Below are 18,828 nucleotides of genomic sequence, written 5' to 3'. Positions count from 1 at the left end.
GTTTTGGAATCGATTTTTAAACTGTCTGACAGGACAATTTCTTTCCCAAAAGTTTTAGCTGCATTAGCTTTTGCTATTTCAAGTAGTTCTCTTTTTCTATAGAAAGAAAGAAATTGTTTAAAATACACAGATTTCTCAGAGATCAGTTTTGCCCCTGCCCCCATACTTACTAAAAGGCACTAACATTCCCTCATCAGCTTTAATTTAGTACTCTATTCTTTCTTTCGTAAATGCAATGCAATGACTTTCAAAACCAGCCAATAATTCAACAATTACACTGTAATTTGAAGGCAGATATCTAACATCATTCACTCAATTACAAGGCACCCAACATATTTATTCCTTTTTTCCAAGATTTGCCATTATTTATAAGATACACTGTAAGATGCTTCAAACATTGCCATTTTCATATCTGGACAAAGAATTTTCCAAATAATTTTGGAATACTTTGACAACCCAAGATCCCCCCCATCCCCCCGAATACCTTTTTCTGTCAAGCGAAGAGGGATTCTACTGTGAGATCTTGTTCGGGAGTGGTTTCTTCACCTTCTATAATCTTCAGGACATGCGGTTCTTCCAAACCCATACTATCCTTCTGCTTCTTGATTTACTTCTGGAGTAAGACTTGTGATAGTATGATCTAACAGAAGATCTGCTCTGGGATTGATATATTGGACATGAAAGAGGATATCTTCTGTAATATCTAAGATGGGCTTTTTCCTGGTATCTGTAATTGTGTGATCTTGAATGACTCTTGGAATAAGATCTTGAGTATCCTCTGGATCTCTGAGAACAAATCCTTTTAGCATGTGATCTTGATCTGCTCCTTGATCTACTCCAGCTTGTGGAGGAAGATGAAATACTTGAACTGTAAGATGAATCACTAGAAGATACTGAGGATCGCCTGCTGCAGCTGCTCCTTGAACATGATTGAAATTTCCCTTTAGGTGAGCTCAGAGTCAAGTCATCCATGAATCCTGTCATCTCATCTGTCATCTTGCTCACTTTCTGCTTTTCAGAAATTTTAGAACATGTCCCTTCTGCTGTCTGCTGTCCAGTCCCAATTACTTTAGATTGAAAAACAACGTTTTAGAAAACCTCAACACCGTAAACTTACATTTCTTCTACTACTTATGTCTTTCTGAACTGCCTTATTTCATATTCCATTTTATAAACATCACTAAATCCTAGGAATAATCAAGTATTTAGGAGACAAGCCTAAACAATTTACTCAGACACCTGTTTCGCTAGTACTAACACAAAACAGGATTAGAATTCTTGTAACAATATGCCCACAAAGATTAAGTCTATCTGTACTTAGTCAAAATGCAGCTGTTACATAAGACATTTTAGCAACATACATCATTGCTATGGAGTCCATCCTGCTATAAACACAACTCTAAGCCTTTCCTTCTATATATCTGCTTTTTTCCTTATTTTCACTTTCATCATTTTTAATAAATTTGCTGCATATTTAGAAAGATTGTACCCTGTTCTTTTCCTCTATCTCAGAATTTCAGACAACTACAAATTTCTAGCTATAAAGCTTTAATTCAACATAAGAGTTCTGGTATTGCAGCAGACTAAAGCACTGTTATTAACATCAGCTGCCTGCAATTACTGCAAGTTCAAATCTCACCAGGCTCAAGGTTGACTCAGCCTTCCATCCTTTCTAAGGTAGGTAAAATGAGGACCCAGATTGTGGGGGCAATAAGCCGACTTTGTATAAAATATACAAAAGTATGAAGGCTATTGCTTAACGCATTGTAAGCCGCCCTGAATCTTCAGAGAAGGGCGGCATATAAATCAAATTAAAAATAAATTAAAAAAAACCAATTTATTGTTGAAATTACCATTAAGTGCCACAGAAATCTCTTTCTTCTTGCAATTTCCATTTATTTGGTAAGGACTCCTGTAAAAGAGTTTTAAGATCCTCAATCAAATTTATAACTAGATCAGCCTCTTCCTAATGCAAAAACATCGGTATTTTTCCTAGTAACATCACACTGAGATTTATTTCATAATACCTAGTTTATTGTAGTTTGCAATGAAATGCACTGTAAAATCACACAGTGTAAGCATTCAAGCACACCTTGAGATACTATAAACAGTACATGGGGGGGGGGAATCAGTTGTGTTCAGCAAATTCATCTATCACCCACCTGCAATATTCATTTTAACTAAATCATCGAATTAAAAGGCTACCAAAATTCACACAGTGTACCAAGCCATGTTAATCACTCTGCCTTTGCACAACACTGAACTACAAAACAGCCAACAGTGATATGCAATCCCAATCAGCACAAAATTTCATATATTAAACTTCTGACTAGATGATTCTTAATTTTCCTGTGTTAAGGTACATCCTACAGAGTGCTGGGCCATTAGAATTTAACAATTTCTTCTCTCTCCTTCTTGCCTACAGATTAGCAATACTTTACCTAGCCCTATCTTTGGTTATTGTAAATATACTCAATGCCTTTGGTTATGATTTTAAACAAATGCATTAGGGGAAAAAGACCAAGACCAGGAGGACCCGAGTTTAAAAACTAGTAGATTGCACTCTTACAATTGGTCCTTCAAGTTTATAGCCAAATAATGGGAGGACTACAACAAAGGAAAGATAGGAGGAAATTAAGACTACAAATTAAGGGGGAAAAAATCTGTAATTTGCCCATTAAAACCCAATAGCAGCAGAGATTAGGTACAATTTCTGTATAAACTTTATAAATTTGCATTTATTTTTTAAGAAAACAGGCTTGATACAGGATTTCCAAATAAAAATTTTAGAACCGAACTGATTTTTCGGACAAAGACAAATTTTGTGTGTGTCCAATCACACTTGGCCAATAAAGAATTCTGTATATTCTATTTTACGGCCATTGACGAGTACAGAAGGATTTTTACAAAACAGATCAAAGGCAACGCGAAAAGGGTGGACTTTTGCGGGCAGATTTTAACGAAGGGAAAACCTAACAGGAGATTTCTACGCACCTCGAGCAGCTTCGGCCGATTTTTTTTTACAGACCAAGACTAGCAAAACAGGGCAAGCTTACCTCACCCGCGCCACACACACCCCGCCATAAACAATAGACAATAACTAAGTAATATTAATTATTACTTAATTATTATTACTTAATTATTATTAATTAATAATAATAGCTCTCTTCAGTATTTCAACACGACCATCTTAATGTCACCCCTGTATTTCCACGCCCTGCAGCTTCTTCGAGTGAGGTGGAAACCCGACACCTCCTTTCCATCAGGCCTTTAGGTGTAGCGTTAATCTCGGGAAAGGGGGGGCTGAGGCGGTTAAATCAGGGTTTACGTTGTGTGAACGTAGCCTTCGTGGAGAGTTATTATTACGCCAAAACAGAACGATATTTCCTTTCTTTTTTTTTTAGGTCTTAAGATTCAGTACGTTTTTTTTTAAAAGCCGAGAAAGGACTTACTGGCTCCGCGGAGGTCCGTGAGGGGAGACGTTAGTCACTGCCGTTAGAGCAAAAAAGCCGAGATGAGGAAACGCCTGAAAAGAACACTCCGAATTCCTCACGCCAACGATGAAATAGGTTTAAAAAAGCCCACTCGATTGCTGCTCAAGACTCCTGAGGAGAAGAAAGAAAAAAGGCACGTTCAATTGGCTCCCCGTTAGTAGCAGCCACCACCAACACAACCGCCTCCTTCGAGCGCCTGGCTCCGACTGAAGGAATCAGAAGCTTCCAGAACAGCCTAGCGAAGAGCTCGGGTAAAGCGCGCGCCCGCCGACTGTCAATGTCGTTATTGCGCATGCGTACTACGGTGTGGGCAGGGCTTTGATTTTTCACCATAGAAACAGGATTCTGCTCCCTCAGCTATGGACAGGCATTCCTCCACAACACTTCATTTAGTGACCGTTCAAAGTTACAACGCCACTGAAAAGTGACTTATGACCAGTGGTGAAATCCACTGGTCATAAGCCACTGGTTCTGTGGGCGTGGCTTGGTGGGTGTGGTATTGCTTGGTGGGCGTGGCAAGGGAAAATCTCTGCAAAATCTCCATTCCCACCCCACTCCAGGGGAAGAATACTGCAAAATCCCCATTCCCTCCCCACTCTGGGGCCAGCCAGAGGTGGCATTTGCCGGTTCTCGGAACTACTCAAAATTTCTGCTAACGGTTCTCCAGAATCTGTCAGAACCTGCTGGATTTCACCCCTGATTATGACCGTTTTCACAGTTATGACCGTTGCAGCATCCCTATGGTCACATGATCAAAACTCAGTTGCTTGGTTCATACTTACAACGGTTGCCGTTTCTTGAGGTCATGTGATCACCTTTTTGCAACCTTCTGATGAGCAAAATCAACGGGAAATCCAGATTCGCTTAACAACCGTGTTACTAACTTAACAAATGGAATGATTCACTTAGCAACCGTGGCTAGAAAAGTCGCAAAATGGGGCAAGCTCACTTAAACACTTCACTTAGCAACATACATTTTGTGGTCCAGTTGTCATAATTTGAGGACTACTTGTATTGTGCTGTACAGGTAATTCTCGACTTACATCAGTTCACTTAGTGACCATTCAAAGTTACAACGGCATTGAAAAATTATGACAATTTTTCACTTATGAGCATTGCAGCATCCCCATGGTCACATGATTTAAATTCAGATGCTTGACAACTGATTCAAATTTATGACAGTTGCAGTGTCCTGAGGTCATGTGATCACCCTTTGTGACCTTCTGACGAGCAAATTCAATGGGGAAGCCAGTTTCATTGAACAATGGTGTTACTAATTTAACAACTGCAGTGACTCGCTTAACAAATGTGGCAAGAAAAGACGTAAAATTGGACAAAATTCACATAACAAATTTCTCACTTTGCAACATAATTTTTGGGCTCAATTATGGTCGTAAATTGAGGACTACCTTTATTTCATCCTGTGGGGTGTGGCTTTCATAGGCCCCACCTCCAAGCCAACGTGCATTTTCTCATGATTAGATAAAAAGATTTAAAACAGGGATGTCATAGGCGGTCAGGTGGCTAATTGAGCCTCTGTGATTTATGGGAATGTATTGGTAACTTTGTTCTCTGGCTCAGTGGCTAAGATGCTGAGCTTGTCAAGATCAGAAAGGTCGGCGGTTCGAATCCCTAGTACAGCAGGGGGTTGGACCAGATGACCTCCAAAGTCCCTTCCAACTCTGTTACTGAATAGTTGTTTCGATTTTTAAAAGGATTCAAAACACAAGACACCACCCAACGACTCCGTTTTGAGCAGAGCGCCTGCGCAGCCTGCTGCCGGCTGCCAAATCGATCCCGCCCCCGCCGCCGCCGCTTGGGGGCGCATGCGCAGGCTCCAAAGCTGTGGTGCCAGCGGGGGAGCTCGAGAACGCGCCTGCGCACGTACCAGCAGGCCGAGCCCGAAATTAGCGCTTGCGCAAAACGAGAGACATGCTGGATTGCGGCCTTTCGAGCATACGGGTCCTTGAGCCGGCCCCGCTTTTGTTTACCTGAGGGAGGGAGAAGGCGTGGTTAGCGCTGGCGACGCCCGCAGTCAGCTGAGCGCGCGCCGGCTACTTTCCCAAGGCGCTCGAGGGGCGGTAAGTGAGGAGGGGGGGGGAACCATTCGTGTGTCCGAGAGGGTCGCAGCCCGGGGCTTAGAGCTGGCCGGCGTGGGTGTATCGCGGGGCTGGGAAGCCTCGGGTCGCCCTGGCGATTTTCTCTCTCTCCCCCCTCCCCCACCGGAAGCAGGGCCTGAGCGTTTGGAGGGCCTCGCTCCTTCGCTCTCACCATCCGCCTAACTCGGGGGATTGAATGAATCCGCTTGGGGCTGCGGCATAGATCCAAACGGCGTCGGCCCAATGGCTGACTGGGGAATTCTGGGAGTTGAAGTCCACACGCCTCTAAACGTGATGAGATTACAAAACCTTGGGGTATCCCGTTGTGCAGGGGGTCTCCCATCTCCGCAACTTTAAGACTTGTGGACTTCAACTCCCAGAATTCCTCAGCCAGCAAAGCGGGCTGAGGAATTCTGGGAGTTGAAGTCCACAAATCTTAAAGTTGCCGAGATTGGAGGCCTCTCTTGCCTGTTATGCAATCCCAAAGAGTGTGGAAATTTTTAAGGTTCAGTAACTGGGATTTCCAGGTCTATGTAATCGTGATTGATTTAATAAGGGGATTTGATTTTTGATTTTTATTTTTTTGAGTTGGCCTGGCATACAAAAACGACACTAAAATGTGGCTGGCAGGTTTATAACGATGTAAATCGTGTGGACCAGTGGGGTTAATTCAGTGGTGGATTAAGGCTCACTGGTGCCCTAAGCTCAAGATGTTTTAGTTTTACTTTTTTTTTTTTTTTTTTTTTTACAAATCTTCATTGGGTTTGTTTTTTTTTCCCCTTTCTCAACTTTGTGGTGCCCCCTTTTGGGCGTGGTGCCGTAAGCATGTGCTTAGTTGCTTAATGGGTTAATAATTGAATTGAAACAGGATGCTTTTTTGGGAGAAATCCAACTGTGAGTGGTGCTCTTATGGTAGGAAATGGGAGTGTTTTATCTGCACAATAAAACCGGTATTGAAATGTAAAGAACTATTTCAGTAGAACTCAAAAGATGCTTTTTCAAAAGGCAACTGGACTTCGTTTTTCCTTGAAGTCGTTTCACTTCTCATCCAAGAAGCCAGTGGTGGGTAGCTACCGGTTCGCCCCAGATTGGGCGAACTGGTAGCAGAGGCAGTGGGAGGCTCCGCCCAAACGCTTCTGCGTATGTGTGAGCAAACCAGTAGCAAACTAAATTGAAAGCCACTACTGCAAGAAGCTTCTTCAGTTGCCTTTTGGAAAAGCACCTTTGGGACAACCATGACTGCATGACTGAGAATCAGGGTGGATAAAAATCAATGATTTTTTTTTAAAAATCAAAAAAATCAGATTTTTTTGATTTAAATCGGATTTTTTTGATTTTTATTGAATTTATTTTAATAAAAAACTTTTGGGGTAAAACTATCGTAAGATAGTCTTCTATTTAAGATACATAAATAATTTAGTTTATTCAGCATGAAATGGAGCTTAGTTATGTAGCACAAGGCTGTATATTCTGCAACACTGGGACTATTGGTGAGTCAACAGTGGGTCAAAGGAGTAGCAGAGATGACAGTTGCTCTTTAAAAATTATGATTTAAATCGAGTTGATTTAAATCAAGCCTTTTTACTAGTGATTTAAATCATAATTTAAATTGTGATTTAAATCAACTCGATTTAAATCAAATCCACCCTGCTGAGAATCTCCATAGATTTTTCAGTAGAACAGTCAGACTATTTCAGTAGACTTGATTGCGATGCATTTGGGGCAACTTATTTTTGATCTGTGAATAATGTTCACCAACTAGGGTGCTGAAGTTTCCTTGTAAAAGGATGTTTGAAAAGTGGGGCTCTAGTTGTTATTAAGAGTTTGTTTGTTGAAATGTAGCCATTTTGTTGATATGAAGGCCAAAAGTTGTGTTCATTTGAGAAAACCTCCATTGTATTAAGCAGAAGTGATCGGAAGAGTATGTGAATAACTGTATTTGCACACTTTTTTGGGTGGAAGTGTTTTTATCCTGAGTGTGCTGAAAATCTGTCCAGTAAGGGAAGTTGTAAGTGGGATATTTTCAATTGTGTGATCATCTGTTTTTGTTTTAAAAAAGTAGTTTGATGATGGTAAACATTTGCTTGTTAACAGCATATTTTATAATTAAATGCATCTGGAGACTAACAGAGCACAGCTCCGATATGTGTATCAGCACCTCTGGATCTCTGTGTATCTGTACTTCATATATGCCTAAAGATATCTGTCACATTTTTATAAGCATCTTGGATTCTAACACTTTGAAAGCAGTAAATACAGTTAGCACATTTTTAAAAAAAATCACGCATTTAAAACAAAACCAGAGAAAGAAAAATTACATTCATTTTCTCACCTAGGTTTTTCAGAGGATTGAAATATGTCTGGGTTCCTTGAAAATGTTAGATGCTCCGAGTGTGTTGACTGGGGAGAAAAACGAAATACAATAGCTTCTATCGCAGCTGGTGTGCTGGTATGTTTAATTCTTATTTATATATTAACACGCCTTACATTACATCTGGAACTCTGAACTTTGATATGACCAAGAGCTAATCAATAAACTAAACTAAACTAAACTAAACTAAACGACTCGGTGATATAAAAATCTTTATTGTTATTATATTTTACATGCATAATATGGAAGAATCAATAGGTCCACCTTGAAATATATTGATCTAATTCAATAAATTTAGAATGCATCTTATCTTTTAATATTCTTCTATAAAAATATTGTTTCTTGGGGCCAACAGAGTGTTTGTGTTTATTGTAATCTTTTCTCATTGCCTCTGGAATATTGTTATTTTAATGTCTGTGAGAGTAGTGTTAAAAGATAAGCGTTGTGTTGATGATGCTGATAATGGAAATGTGTTCAGTTTTTTACAGGGTGGTGGATTATAATAGATGCAGCTGTCAAATATCCAGGTTCAGCAGAGTTCAACCATTCATACCATGCTTGTGGAGTTATAGCTACAGTTGCATTCCTAATGTAGGTAACATTTCCATCCCAATGTTAAAAATAGTTCTGGGGACAGGCACTCACGCGGCTTGGTGCCTTCAGGCCGCTCCCGTTCTACACACACCCCGCGGGAGGGGAGGGACTTGATGGCAGCACGTGAAGGGAGCCTCTCTCTGCTGGACTCCCGGCTGTGAGTTCTCCCGGCTGTGAGTGCGCAGGCCATCCGGGCCTCGTGCACCCCTGAAATAATAAGACCCCCGATAATAAGGCCAAGCCCTTATTTCGGGGTTCAAAAGAAAATAAGACCCTGTCTTATTTTCGGGGAAATACGGTAGTGAAAAATTAGGCTCAGAAGTGCCTGAAGGCTGACTTGTGTCATGAAAATGCTAGATGGCACTAGCAAGTTTTTGCCTTCGCCCTTCTTCCTTTTGCAACATAGGGATAATAATTCTGTTGTTACTGCAAGAAAGGCAACATATAATGCAAAATTAATGAACATTTCAGACACTTCAATATGTCATCAGTTGCTGAATTCTCAATGCTCATGCCAAACTCCATTCTGTGTTGTTTGTGTAGGATCAATGCCGTCTCCAACGGTCAGGTGCGTGGGGACAGTTACAGTGAAGGGTGTCTTGGGCAAACAGGTAAACATATTTTTCGCTTATTTATATCACAATGGAAAGAAAGCTAATTTTTTAAAAAAATTAATGCTGAGGGCCTCTTTCCCATCTATTTACAAATTCATTTTATTTTATTTTTTTTGTCATGGATGAGAAATAATAATTTTCCTTTATTCTGTTCATTTAGTAAGCTGGGGTATCGTATTCCTAATTTTGTGGAGAAAATTCAGTTACATTTTAAAATAATGCCTCTCAGAGGTGTGTTCTACTTACCTTTACGACCGGTTCACAGTGGGGCCACGCGCGTGCACTCACTTTGCATGCGTGCGTGCGTGCGTACTCTTCTGCACATGGGCAGAAGCAGGGGTGAAATGCTCCCAGTTTGGATCGGATCGCCCGATTGGGTAGCAATGGCGGCGGGTGGTTCAGAGAACCGGTAGCAAAATGCCCAGCTGAGTCGCGTGATCATCAGAGGCTTTTTTTTTTACTTTTAAGCGCACTTTTTCTACAACCTCTTGGCCGAAGACGTGGTAAAAAAAAAATGCTTTGAAAAGTCTCTGACGATCCCAGCTGAGTTGCCTGATCGGCAGAGGCTTTTCAAAGCATTAGAAAAAATGCTTTGAAAAGTTAAAAAAAAAAAAAGTTGGCCACGCCCACCCAGTCACATTAACCCCACCACCACCAAGCCACACCCACAGAACTGGTAGTAACACATTTTACATTTCACCCCTGGGCAGAAGCATTTTGATGGCATCAGGGTCGGTGGGCGGAGCCTCCTGCTGGTTTTACTACCGGTTCTATAGAACCGGTGCGAACCGGGGGCAACCCACCACTGATGTATCTGCCATTTTTTGTTGAGGCCCGATTCTCCTATATTAGCAATTTATATGCCATGCTAATTGATTTAGACCATGGTTCTGCTCCCTCTGCTTCTGGGAGAACTATTGTTTTTAAAATGAATTCCAATAATTAACTCTTAGGCTATCTATATCTTTACATGGCTATTTTGGTTATGCAGAGGATTGGAGATAGATCTTCCCAACCCAGTATTCCAAATTTTCAAAATCTCAAAATGTGCTTTTAAGGAGATGCAGTGAAAAAAAGCTTCTTTTTATAAAGGGATGTGTTTGAAAACATAATGTGCTATGTTTGTACATTGGGGGAATACATTTTTACGGTTTTGAGCATAGAAAGTTCCTAACAGTCCACAGGTGTTACCATTCAAGCAAGGAAACAGTGTCTTGAACTTATTTATTTTGAAAATAATGAGGTTATCTTTGTGTACATTAAGGTGCTCGCATCTGGCTGTTCATCGGTTTTATGTTGGCCTTTGGATCCCTGATTGCATCAATGTGGATTCTCTTTGGAGGCTATGTTATCAATGGTAAGAAATATTATTGAAATGGTAGTCTTCTGTGGAAAAGGACTGTATCTTTTTTCTGTGTGAAGCTCTTCTAAAATTCCATTGGAAATGAGAAATCATGTATAAAGCTATGAAGTGTAAAACTCTTGATGGGATGTGGTGGCTCAGTGGCTAAGATGCTGAGCTTGTCAATCGAAAAGTCGGCAGTTCAGCAGTTTGAATCCCTAGCGCCACATAACGGGGTGAGCTCCTGTTTCCTGTCCCAGCTTCTGCCAACCTAGCAGTTTGAAAGCACATTAAAAAATGCAAGTAGAAAAATAGGGACCACCTTTGGTGGGAAGGTGACAGCGTTCCGTGCGCCTTTGGCGTTGAGTCATGCCAGCCACATGACCACGGAGTCGTCTTCGGACAGCGCTGGCTCTTCGGCTTTGAAACGGAGATGCGCACCGCCCCCTAGAGTTGGGAACAACTAGTACATATGTTCGAGGGGAACCTTTACCTTTTTATAAAGCTCTTCTCTTATATAGGGATAGTTTTTTCCTGGAGGCTCAATACAGTTATATTACCACTGCCTTTTTCTTTAAAATGTTTAGGCTGTGTACACATAGATACGAAATCTAATATATTTATAGCATAAGTCACAATGGGCTGAGTTTTATGGCTATACACAAATCATATTGTGCTTTAATATATTATATGAACATGGCTTCAGAGAATCCTGAGTTGTGAAAGCTCATCCTTAATATCTTTGTAGGAACTATTGTATATTGGGACTGTAGGCATATTTACAGAGTTATCTTCCCTAGCAGAATGAGATTTGCTTTGAGGAAGTTTATTTATATTCCATCTTTCTACCATTTCAATTCGTATTTGCTGGTTTGTTTTTCAGTGCGTAATTACTTCCTGAAGTTTGAAACAGAATGCCTTGAACAATATTTTAATTGTGTCAATTAAAAAGCTAGCAAAAAGATTATCTTTTCTTTTTGAAAGTTTTTTTTTCTCAAAAGCATACACAAATGTACAATCTCTTAGCCATTATTAATCATACATATTATCTTTTGATTTTCATATTTGTTCAGTCTTCCTCCTAAAATTTTAAAGTATACTCGGGGTTGCTCTTCTACGATTCCATATCTTTCTTATTTCACAACAACCACTTCCTCTCCTTCTCTCTTCTTTCCCTTCCCTCCTTTCTTCTATTCTATTCCACTTTCTTCTGTCCTCCTCTCCTTCCCCTTCCTTTCCCCCACTCCTCCCCTCTTCCTCCTTTTCTAACCCTCTCTCCTACTCTTGTTTCCCCTCCCTTTCTTCCTCTCCTTTTTCCTTTCTTCTGTCCCTCTCTCCTTTCCTCTCTTCTCCCCTCTTCTTCCTATCTGTCCCTCTATTTCCTCTGTCTATTCCCTCTCCATTGTTGTTTTTCTTTTCAATTCAATATATTTTCAAGATGGTTTTTGAGCAAAAAGATTATCAAGATAGAAAAACAGTATCAAATTTTGCAAATAAATGAATTCCTAAATAAAACTGTTAGATGCATTCCTAAAAACTGTTCGCCAGATTGTGATAAAAATGGCAGCATCAGAAGCCATCTATTAATGCTTTTAGCATTGAGAAAATAAAGTACACTAGTGTGGGAAAGATGCTAATAATAAACTTTAGGAACCTGGTAAAGTGATTATTTTTTTCCACAGACAAACAAAGCAAACCACCAGTTTATCCAGGAATAGCAGTCTTCTTCCAGAATGCTTTTATTTTCTTTGGGTAAGAATGCTTTCCATTCTTTATTTGGATTTATTATATACATTATTATGCTCATCCATTATCTAGTGTGGTAATCTATTATATATATATCAACCTGGATATTTTTGGAAGCCCTGTGTAAGTAGTTGTTAAAAAAGATTGGAGGCAGTGGTAAAAATGAACCAGTTTATGATACGGATATAAATTTTAGCACTGGTGTGTGGGAGCATTACCATAAAACTTATAAAATTGGAATGCTTTAAAAAAGATTTATTTGGGATATTTATATCATCGTTCTCCTTTATGCTAATTAAAGTAAAATGCTTACTGAGCCAACAAAACTAATCATAAAAATGTATTTATAGAGTGCCTTTTATTGAGAAACACAACAACCACTTTAGTTAAAATCGTCAAATTAGTCAAAGAAGGGCAGTAAATATAAATCTTTACCCAGTAAAAGTATAAAAGCAAAACTAAACAAATCAAATAACAATATCAAACAAGAACCAGCAGCAGAATCTTGATGAAATAAAGTTTTTCTGAAGTTACACTAAGAACATATTTTCATTCAAAGATGTATTAATAAAACGGGAGCTTAGGTTACCCCTTGTATCCTCCATCTGAAATAATATTCAGTCTGATTCAGGACAAGGCTGTTTTTCTTTATCTTTTCCTAGAGAAAGGCATCTAGAGACATTTTCAAGATAAGGATACCTTATATGCCTAAGAAATCCTTATTTGTCCAAAGAAATGGGGGTGATGCTTGATTTTGAAAATGAGGAAATGAGTGAGACATTTATGCCAACAATATAAACTTTTTTACAAACACACACCAAACTTGCTATTTTACTACAGTGTTTCCATGAAAATAAGACCCTTATATTTTTTTTGAATCCTGAAATAAGCGCTTGGCCTTATTGCCATGCACTCAAAAACCCAATTGGGCTTATTATCAGGGGATGTCTTATTTTGGGGGAAACAGGGTAACTCTGCTGCATGTCCATATTTCAGGTATATTTTATATAGTGAAACACCTGTAAATCATAGCAAAAAGAAACAGTGCAAATTATTGACACTATAGATAGCATTTAGAAACACGGTTAGACTGAGCATGCCAGAAGGAGTGCGGGCTCCACATTTTCCTTACACTAAGCTTTGGTTGTGTCCCATTTGAGCAGCAAAGTTTTGATTTTGAGGCCTTTTTCTCTTTACATTTCTGTTCCAACAAAACTAAGCTTGATTATCTGAGAAGGACCAAGCTCTCTGAAACTTGCACTTATTTGCCTTACACATCATACTAAGCCATAGGTTGTTCATTTGTTTAGTGAACAACCTATGGCTTAGTTCAAATTTTTGCCTTATTCCCAGAAGGTATTAAGCCAAAAGTGAAGAAACCACTTTAGGAACTGGCAGTATGAAACTAGCCATTTAACTAACAAGGATTTTAAATATACTAAGGGTGTTTTTGGCTGAAGGGCCTATTCAGGCATTGTGATGTGGAGTCAATACACTTGAGGGTGGAAAAGCAAGCTTTCGGATCAAATTTCCTTTTGGCGAGGATGAAATGATTGGGGGAATCTTTGCTAGTCAACCTAGGCCATAAAATGGGGAAAGTTTATCTATGTAATATATTTTTACCATCATGGCTTCTTTTCTGGCCTTTCTTATTTCCTTCCCACACTGGATTGCCTTTTCAGCAATCAGACCATTCCTTTATGTAGTCTCTTTGCCTGCAAAGCAGTGTTTCTCCATCTTATCATCTTTTAAGATGCTTGGACTTCAACTCCCAGAATTCCCCATCAAGCACACTGGTTGAGAAATTCTGGGAGTTAAAGTTCACACATCTTAAGTGCTGAGATTGAAAAATATTTCTGTAAAGTATGAATAGTATATTAATAGTGGCACAGCAAAGCAATCAAAGTACTGTATTTTTCAGAGTTTAAAATGCTCCGGACTATAAGATGCACCTACCTTTTGGGGGGAGGAAAACAAGAAAAAAAAATCTGCCTCTGCCTCCCAGCAATTTGCTTCCTAACAGCAAACAGCGGAGGCTGAAAATGGGGCGCGCAAAGGCGGCAATAGGCAATGGCAATCCCTGCAGCCTGAAAGAGCTGATGGTTGGGAGGATCCAACCGACAATCAGCTGTTTGTGCTAATCAGGCTGTGCTGAAACTGAAACTGGCTGTTGGCTGTTGGCTGCAAGGAGGCAAATTGCTGAGAGGCAGAGGCCAAAGGGTGGGGGCCAGCGGGTGGGTGGGGCTACATTTGGTGTATAAGACACACCCAAATTTTCACTCTCTTTTAGGGGGGGAAAAAGTGTGTTTTATACTCTGAAAAATATAGTAACCATTGAAATGACAGGAACTATATTAATCTGTGATCGAAGGAAATCTTTCCTGTTCTGCGCTTTTTAATATGAGGGTTCTGACATCCATGTATCTAATAATTTGTCTTTTTTTCTAACAGCGGTCTGGTGTTTAAATTTGGTCGCACTGAGGATTTGTGGCAATAAGTGACGTGGAGCATCTCACCTCCTATTTTTAATTGTCATTTTGTAATATTAGTGCTCTGCTATCAGCAAAAAAGAAAATGCCCACATTTTAAAATCATGATACACATTTCCATTTTTGTTCCTTTCAACTTGAGACTTTTCTACTCTTGGCTTTTTGACATTAAATATTGTAGCCTGTGATTAAGCTGAGATGGAAGAGGAACTCTTACTGTCCTCTTACTGAATGTTTTTGTTATACCTTAATATTAATGTATCTTTTACCGTTCCTTTTTTCCGGGGTATAAGTGCTGGTTTTTTAAAATGTGAAATACTTGACTGACAGTATATGTGGAATGCTTGTATATGAAGGTTATTACTTATGTGCATAAAATGTAATAGAAATATACTCTTATTGTATTTCTAATGCCACTTTCTTCTTGCAATTTTTTGCGAAGTTTTTGAATTTTAGCAAAAGCATATCCATAATGGAAAGACTAGCTTTTTCCTCAAATACACACCCTGTCTTCCCTGCACAGTGTAGTTTTCCAACATGTCTGGAAGGTGCTATTTGCAGAAGGTTGTATAAGAAATGTCCTATGCAATCTTCTGACTTTGCAAGGAAGTCTGTTCTCAGTTGTGGAAAAGAATCAGTAGTCTGATTTGTCCATTGGTTTAATATTTTTTTTTAATTAAAGCACTTTTAACACAGGATGCTAAACCAAACTATATGACAGCTTAGAGCAGTGATGGCTAACCTTTTTGCCATAGCTTGCCAGGAGATTCGCATGTGCCCGCATCCATAATTCTGTGTGCCCCGCCCCACGCATGTGCTCCCCTCCCCCGCCCTGCTCCTGGCACGCCATGACCCGATAGGCCCGGTTTTTTTTCTCACCTGGCTCCAAAGCCTCTCTAGGAGTCTCTAGAAACGGGGGACAGCAAAAAACGTCATTTCCTGTCCAACCGGAAGTTGGGAAACAGGCTGTTTCAGGCCTCCGAGAGTGTGGGGAAGGTTGTTTTTGCCCTCCCCAGATGCATAGAGAGGATCTGGAGCCAGGTGAGAAAGAAAATCAGGCCTTCCCCAGGCCCTCCGGAGGAAGGAAACAGCCTGTTTCCCTACTTCTAGTGGGCCCAGAAGGCCCAAAAATCAGCTGGCCGGCACCCACATGTGTGCCAGAGCTGAGCTGGCGTGTCACACATGCCATAGGTTCGCCATCATGGGCTTAGAGTCATGAACTCCATGACTGAAAAACACTGTATATAAACACAGAATAGTATGACTGAACTCAGTTTCTCATATAATATTTAATCTTCACTTTCCACTTACATTATTTAAGCGTTTAAAAGCCCCTAGAATATAAAGAAACTTTTTTTATATAGAAACACTTTGGCATATTCATTTTAGCCTTACAAGCAAGTATTTTATACTAAATGCTTACCAAATATGCTGGCAAATTTAATAAAGCAAATAAGTCTCTTTTTTCATGCATTCTTGTGGCATCAGAGAGAAAGTCTCTTAGCTGGGTAACTTGCTGCCCTCCTGATGGTGGTGTTCAGAATCCAACAGCTAAGTGGGGGAACTAGATATAAAAAAAGGTATTTTTTTTTAAAATATTGTAATGCACTCTTAAATGCAACTAATTACTATGGGTTTATATATAGTGGAGAGTTTGTTCTGCAGAAGTGTGAGTTATACGGTGTTTCCCTGAAAATAAGACCCTGTCTTATATTTTTTTGAACCCCGAAATAAGCGCTTGGCCTTATTTTCTGGGAGGTCTTATTATTTTGGGGCACGTGGAGCGAGATGGGGCTCCTCTTGCCGTCTTACCTGATTTCCAGCGCTCAAAAGCCCGATTGGGCTTATTATCAGGGGATGTCTTATTTTCAGGGAAACGGGGTACAAATCTTGCTTGCTTAAGTAAAGTTCCTGAATCCCCCTACGTGGCTAATTCAAATACTTAGCCATAAGTGTAGCTTACAAATGAAAATTACTAGGTTTCCACAACACATTAACAGGACCAAATCAGGCAAATTACATTCAAGTGGGATCTAATTCTAGATAGCCAAAAGAGTGAGAAACAAGTAGGGTGTTTGTAGCATATTCATATTACATTTTCATGTATTCATCAATGAGAAAGATTTGGTTCTGAACTTTTTAATATGGTAGCATTCACTATGATCCGTATGGTTTGTTGAACTATGATTTATTGACTGAATCTGCATCACACACTAAGCCAAAACCAAACACCACTGTCCATTGGAGGAATTGGATCTAGACATTCTGGGAGTTTATTTCTTTTTTTTCTCCTGGCTTTAGTTGAAGAACAACGCATGAGTAAAATAGCTCATATCCTAAGACATTCAGTGTAACCCTGCTGCCAAGAAGCAAAAAAGAATAAGATATTTATGTAACGCTAACCTTCTGAATCCCAATCTGTACAAGACACAAAAGTATAAAATATAATCCTACCTCCCAATAAACTTGATCGTCGAAGTACTTTGTTACAGGAGGTGCTTTCCATAATTTGCAAGTTAAAACGAGACCTATAAAAATAAGTTGAAACCAGGCCTGCATTCAAAATCTGAACAACTGCAAAAAGTTTCTACAGTTTATCCCTGTTAACGATACCCACCCAAACCACTGCATTTTGGGTCTTTTAGCTTGCATCTAATTCTCCCCAAGTGTCCCTTGCTTCATCTGGTTTCCCCTTTATCCAAATCTGAACTGTAGTTTTTTTTTCCCTAAAGTGTTTTCTAATCCATAAGCGTTGGAGACTCCCAGACCCTGCCAAAAGTTGCCATCAATATAAATTTGCTCGTGTAACAGGATGGAAAATAATTAAAATACACCGTAGATAATTATATGTAATTTACTTGAATTTAAACAAAACTGGACTATAGTGCCACAACATCCCCCTAGCCATTTTTTAAACTCTAGAATATCCTTTTAGAGACATGAGTTTTGCCAAAATACAGATAAGAATCTGTAAATATATGGCAGGATTTGAAACAAAATAACCATATGTTTGCTGGGTTCCCTCTACAAATGTCCAGTTGTGCAAAACTTGGTTTAAGAACCATCCCACTTCTTTAAATCTCAGGCTTTCTTGTCCCCATTGTAAGTAATGGTGAAAATGTTCCAGAAATCCATCAGCTGGATAGTTAGTAACCAGTATAGGATGGGAGTAGTTCAGGGGTGTGTTCTACTTATCTTTACTATTGGTTTGCAACGAGGCCACACGCATGCGCTTGCTTCACTCGCGCTCGCGCTCTTCTGCACATGTGCAGAAGCGTTCTGATGACGTCGGGGTCGGTGGGCGGGTCCTCCTGCTGGTTTTACTACCGGTTCTATAGAACCGGTGCAAACCAGGGGCAACCCACCACTGGAGTAGTTTTAATCTCCGCCACCACATCTGACAAACTTCCTTGGAAACTGAATTTCCAAGAAATCCAGATCCTTTTATCAGAAAGAATCTGATCTATATTACCTTCACTGAATTCAGATTTTAATACAAGTTTTAGAGGAGTGATTTTTCCCCTAAAAATTGGACAATCTTGGAGGACAATTGCAGACCCAATAAAACACTTGTTATTGAAGTTCTACTGACAGTGAAGCAGGGGTGCTATTCAGCAGGTTCTGACAGGTTCTGGAGAACCGGTAGCGGAAATTTTGAGAACTCTTCAGAGAACTGGCAAATACCACCTCTGGCTGGCTCCAGAGTGGGGAGGGAATGGAGATTTTGCAATATCTTCCCCCAGGACTGGGGAGGGAATGGGGATTTTGCAGTATCCTTCTCCTGCAGTGGGGAGGGGATGGAGATTTTGCAGTATCCTTCCCCTGCCACGCCCACCAAGCCACACCATGCCCACCAAGCCACGCCCACAGAACCAGTAATAAAAAAAAATTTGAATTCCATCTCTGCAGTGAAGTGGTTTTTGATACAGACCTGTAAGCAGACCACTGAACAGACTGAGGCACAGGCTCAAGCTGAGTGCACCAACTTCAATTAAAGCTGAACAACCAAATCTGTAGAGGTTCATAAAGATAGAGAGGTGTTCAAAACTGAGTAAAAGGAGGGGGGGAGGGAGTGTCAG

General features: G+C 40.0%; 2 protein-coding genes and 1 long non-coding RNA gene across 4 annotated transcripts in view; 1 reads left to right on the top strand and 2 right to left on the bottom strand.

Annotated features, from left to right (window-relative positions):
* Positions 1-374: 374 nt before the first annotated feature.
* Positions 375-3,668, bottom strand: LOC139321031 (uncharacterized). The gene is made up of 3 exons (XR_011600747.1): positions 3,453-3,668; positions 1,854-1,912; positions 375-1,067 (listed from the first exon to the last, which is right to left on the bottom strand). It is a non-coding gene; the product is annotated as an uncharacterized lncRNA (long non-coding RNA).
* A 1,760-nt stretch (positions 3,669-5,428) lies between these two features.
* TMEM50A (transmembrane protein 50A) lies at positions 5,429-15,160 on the top strand. Its single transcript, XM_070949659.1, has 7 exons — positions 5,429-5,575; positions 7,930-8,042; positions 8,443-8,555; positions 9,102-9,169; positions 10,437-10,529; positions 12,197-12,266; positions 14,712-15,160. Exons 2-7 carry the CDS (start codon positions 7,950-7,952, stop codon positions 14,755-14,757), a joined length of 483 nt encoding a protein of 160 aa, XP_070805760.1. The 5' UTR covers positions 5,429-5,575; positions 7,930-7,949; the 3' UTR covers positions 14,758-15,160.
* Positions 15,161-15,395: 235 nt separating this feature from the next.
* LOC139321050 (RH-like protein) overlaps positions 15,396-18,828 on the bottom strand; it is a 28,173-nt gene continuing 24,740 nt past the window's right edge. The window contains exons 8-10 of one of the 2 annotated variants that reach the window (XM_070949657.1): positions 18,681-18,760; positions 17,204-17,277; positions 15,396-16,313 (exon numbers count right to left, since the gene is read on the bottom strand). In XM_070949657.1, the coding sequence (XP_070805758.1) occupies positions 16,287-16,313; positions 17,204-17,277; positions 18,681-18,760 (181 nt within the window). In that variant the 3' untranslated portion in view covers positions 15,396-16,286. The remainder of the gene's footprint in view (positions 16,314-17,203; positions 17,278-18,680; positions 18,761-18,828) is intronic. The other variant, XM_070949658.1, reaches the window with a different exon arrangement.

Source organism: Pituophis catenifer, unplaced genomic scaffold, assembly GCF_029215685.1.
Source record: "Pituophis catenifer annectens isolate HBS135680 unplaced genomic scaffold, rPitCat1.0.hap2 SCAF_9, whole genome shotgun sequence".
In the NCBI taxonomy this organism is placed as follows: domain Eukaryota; kingdom Metazoa; phylum Chordata; class Lepidosauria; order Squamata; family Colubridae; genus Pituophis; species Pituophis catenifer.
Note: the sequence above shows the minus strand (reverse complement) of the source record. Positions and strands in the feature narration are given on the sequence as shown.

What these genes read in the sequence shown, in the direction of transcription:
- TMEM50A (XM_070949659.1), top strand. Translation starts at nt 7,950, where the DNA reads ATGTCTGGGTTCCTTGAAAATGTTAGATGCTCCGAGTGTGTTGACTGG. An exon ending in CTATCGCAGCTGGTGTGCTG is followed by an intron (nt 8,043 to 8,442) that starts GTATGTTTAATT and finishes AAATGTGTTCAG; the next exon opens with TTTTTTACAGGGTGGTGGAT. An exon ending in GCTACAGTTGCATTCCTAAT is followed by an intron (nt 8,556 to 9,101) that starts GTAGGTAACATT and finishes TTGTTTGTGTAG; the next exon opens with GATCAATGCCGTCTCCAACG.